Source organism: Mandrillus leucophaeus, unplaced genomic scaffold (genome assembly GCF_000951045.1).
Source record: "Mandrillus leucophaeus isolate KB7577 unplaced genomic scaffold, Mleu.le_1.0 Scaffold551, whole genome shotgun sequence".
Taxonomy (NCBI): domain Eukaryota; kingdom Metazoa; phylum Chordata; class Mammalia; order Primates; family Cercopithecidae; genus Mandrillus; species Mandrillus leucophaeus.
Window position 1 is genome coordinate 928,619 of NW_012105931.1, and position 3,405 is coordinate 932,023.

Genomic DNA, 3,405 nt, shown 5'->3' on the forward strand with positions numbered 1-3,405 from the left:
CTGAGGCAGGAGAATCGCTTGAACGGGAGGTGGAGGTTGAAGTGAGCCGAGATCGCGCCACTGCATCCAGCCTGGGCAACAAAGGGAGACTCCATCTAAAAAAAAAAAAAAAAAAATTAGGAACGATTTATTCATTTATTCACATACAGCAGTTGAATACTCTGGAGCCAGACTACCTGGGTTTGAATTACAGATCCCAGGTGACTGCACTTAGAGCAAAGTTTGGAGCCTCTGCTGTAGAGGACTTCAAAGATCGAACGAGCAGGCAGCTAGGACAGTGCCAGCACCCTGGTTCCTGACCCTGCCTGCATATTGGAATCACGTGGGCACCTTCAGAAACCACTGATGCCTCGGCTCACCCCCAGAGATTGTGGTGTAATTGAACTGGGTGTGGCCTGGGCTTCAGAATTTATAAAAGATTCTCCAGGTAATTTAAGTTTGGGAACTACTGACCTAGCACGTAGCGTTGATTAGGTAATCATAGCTATTGTTGCCAGGTGCCATTCTAATAACTGCTTTACAGGTATTTACTCATTTACTTACTCATCTGTTCCTGTGCGAAGGAGGCACATGTCCTCAAGACCTCCCAAGGCTGTGTCACAGGCGTGCATCGTTTAAAAAAGGAAGAAAAAAAGCCCATATGAAATTTTGTCATTTTACAGACAAGGAAACAGGCATAGAGCGGTTAAGGGACTTGTCCAAGGCCACAAAGCTAGTGTGTGGTGTGAGTTCTGGCCCAGGCTGTCTGATTTCAGTCCTTGCCCTTACCCCCGGCCTGTGTTGCACTGAGCACTTGTTGAGTGCTGGTCCCTGAGCAAATGAATTCTGCATGAATAACGCATTCTTTCAAGCTCTGAAACTTTAGGGGAGGGGAGTGGGGCTCAGAGATGAGGAAATGGAGGCTTGCAGCTGGCAAGTGGCAGGGCCCACCACTCTAACCACCTGTTCCCTGTTGCCGCAGAACCTGAAGGCAGCTAACACGGACCCCACAGCCCCGCCCTACGACTCCCTTTTGGTGTTCGACTATGAGGGCAGCGGCTCCGACGCCGCGTCCCTGAGCTCCCTCACCTCCTCCGCCTCTGACCAGGACCAAGATTACAACTATCTGAACGAGTGGGGCAGCCGCTTCAAGAAGCTGGCAGACATGTACGGTGGCGGGGACGACGACTAGGCCGCCTGCCTGCAGGGCTGGGGACCAAATGTCAGGCCACAGAGCATCTCCAAGGGGTCTCAGTCCCCACTTCAGCCGAGGACTTTGGAGCTTGTCAGGAAGCGGCCATAGCAACTTGGAGGAGACAGGCTGAGTCTGGCCTTAGAGTGGTTCGTTCCTTAGCCTTTGAGGGTGGAGGAATGTGGGCAGTTTGACTTCAGCACTGAAAACCTCTCCACCTGGTCCAGGGTTGCACAGAGGCCAGGTTTCCAGAAGCCTCTCACCTGCCGTAAAATGCTCAGCCTGTGTCCTGGGCCTGGGCCTGCTGTGACCGACCCCTGATGGCTTTGTCTCTGGAATGGACCCTTCTGAGGCCTCCTGGTGCAACTTTTTTTTTTTTTTTAATGCTATTTTCAGAATGTTAGAGACAGTTCTTCAAAAGTGCAGCACAGAGCCGCCGGGCCCACTGGCCATCCTGCATTTCTGGTTTCCAGACCCTAAGGCCTCCCATTCAGATGGATCTCTGCGTTTTTATACTGAGTATGTCTAGATTGCCCCTTATTTTTTATTTTCCCTGTTGCGTTGCTGTAGATGAAGGGTGAGGACAATCGTGTAGATGTACTAGAATTTTTTATTAAAGAAACTTTTCCCAGAGGTGCCGGGGGAGTGAACTGTTTTTTCAGTAGAAGCTTTATTGGCATCTAACTCACATACCATACCATTCACTTGTTTAACGTGTACAATTCAATGGTTTTTAGAATTTTCAGAGTTCTGCAAAAAGAGTGTGCTCTTCGCCGGCTTCCTCCCGGCTTCCTCTCGATGGCAGCAGATACTCACGGTCAGCTTCCATGCCTAGGTGGGCTCAGGGAGGGGAGACTTGCCCTCCTTTGCAAAGTCTGTTGCTCCGTGAGAGAGAACCATTAACCTCTTACCCCAAGGCTGAGCCCCTCCAGAGCCCCAGCAAGGTATCTTCTGGAACAGCGGCTACCCTCCCTGCAGGGCAGTGCGTGACGACTTCCTCTTCTATGCTGGGGGCGGGGGTCCCTGTTGAAAGGCAGGGGTTGGAGAACAGCGAGCTCTGCTACGTGCTAGCACATCATTTAACCTCTAGTTGCCTCAGATTTTACATTTACAAAATGGGGAGTTTTTGTGGAGATTAAATGAATTAATACCTGGCACATGGTGCATGCAATTTGTTAGTTGGTAACAGCTACCATTTATTCAATATTTTTGAAGGCCAGACAGGACTTTATTTACTCTAAATCCTCATAATCACCCTCTGAGGGGACTTTCTCCTTTAAAGAATGGCCACATTGTATTTTTTTTAAATGACATCTGGTTATCAAAATCAAGCAAAACAAAGTTAGAGAACCTACCCAAGATCTCAGCAAAATTGGAATATTCCTGACAATACCAGGGCATAAATGCAGGAATCGGGAATAGGCAGCAGCGATAGAACGATTCTGTTTGTGTCCTTGTTAACATGAAGTTGAAAGTCATCTTTGCAGTTAGCAAAAAAAGTCTGAAGCGAAGCCGAGGAAATTGCTGATGTTGAAATAAACATCTTCCATGAGGATGACTAAATCTGCAAAGCGCCTCTGCTCAAAGCACAGACCCTGACCCGAAGGTATCGGTGCCACCTGCTGAGTCGGAACCTCTAGGCAGGGCCCTGCTGTGGGTTGACAAGCCCCCCATGGGATGCTCATGCACACTCAGGTTTGCTGCCAAGGCTCTGAAGGATAAGGCTAAGAAGCCTGAAGCCTCAGACCCTGGATGGGGAAACCAAAGGAAATGAAGTTGGGGCTGGGCATCATGGATCACACCTGTAATCCCAACACTTTAGGAGGCTGAGGTGGGTGGATCACGAGGTCAGGGGTTCGAGACCAGTCTGGCCAACACGGTGAAACCCTGTCCTTGATAAAAATATAAAAATTAGCTGGGTGTGGTGGCATGTGCCTGTAATCCCAGCTACTCGGGAGACTGAGGCACAACAGTTGCTTGAATCCGGGAGGTGGTGGTTGCAGTGAGCCAAGATCACACCATTGCACTCCAGCCTGGGCGACAGACTGAGACCCTATCTTAAAAGGGGATGAAGTCGGATGAGAAAGCTCACCTGTCCTTGGTCCACGGCGTCCTCAGGACAAAGCCACCTCCTGCCTCTCCCACTGAGCTGGGGCCTCAGATTCCCCTCTGCCAGGGCTGTCTGCTGATGGGGTGTGGGAAGATTGAGTGTCTGCTAGCAAACACCTGCTGCC

At 50.0% G+C, this 3,405-nt stretch overlaps 1 protein-coding gene across 1 annotated transcript in view; it reads left to right on the top strand.

Moving 5' to 3' along the window:
* CDH3 (cadherin 3, type 1, P-cadherin (placental)) overlaps positions 1 to 1,804 on the top strand; it is an 82,997-nt gene extending 81,193 nt beyond the window's left edge. Inside the window, exon 12 of the mRNA XM_011998007.1 lies at positions 910 to 1,804. Coding sequence (XP_011853397.1) covers positions 910 to 1,171 — 262 coding nt within the window. The 3' untranslated portion in view covers positions 1,172 to 1,804. The remainder of the gene's footprint in view (positions 1 to 909) is intronic.
* Positions 1,805 to 3,405: the final 1,601 nt, after the last annotated feature.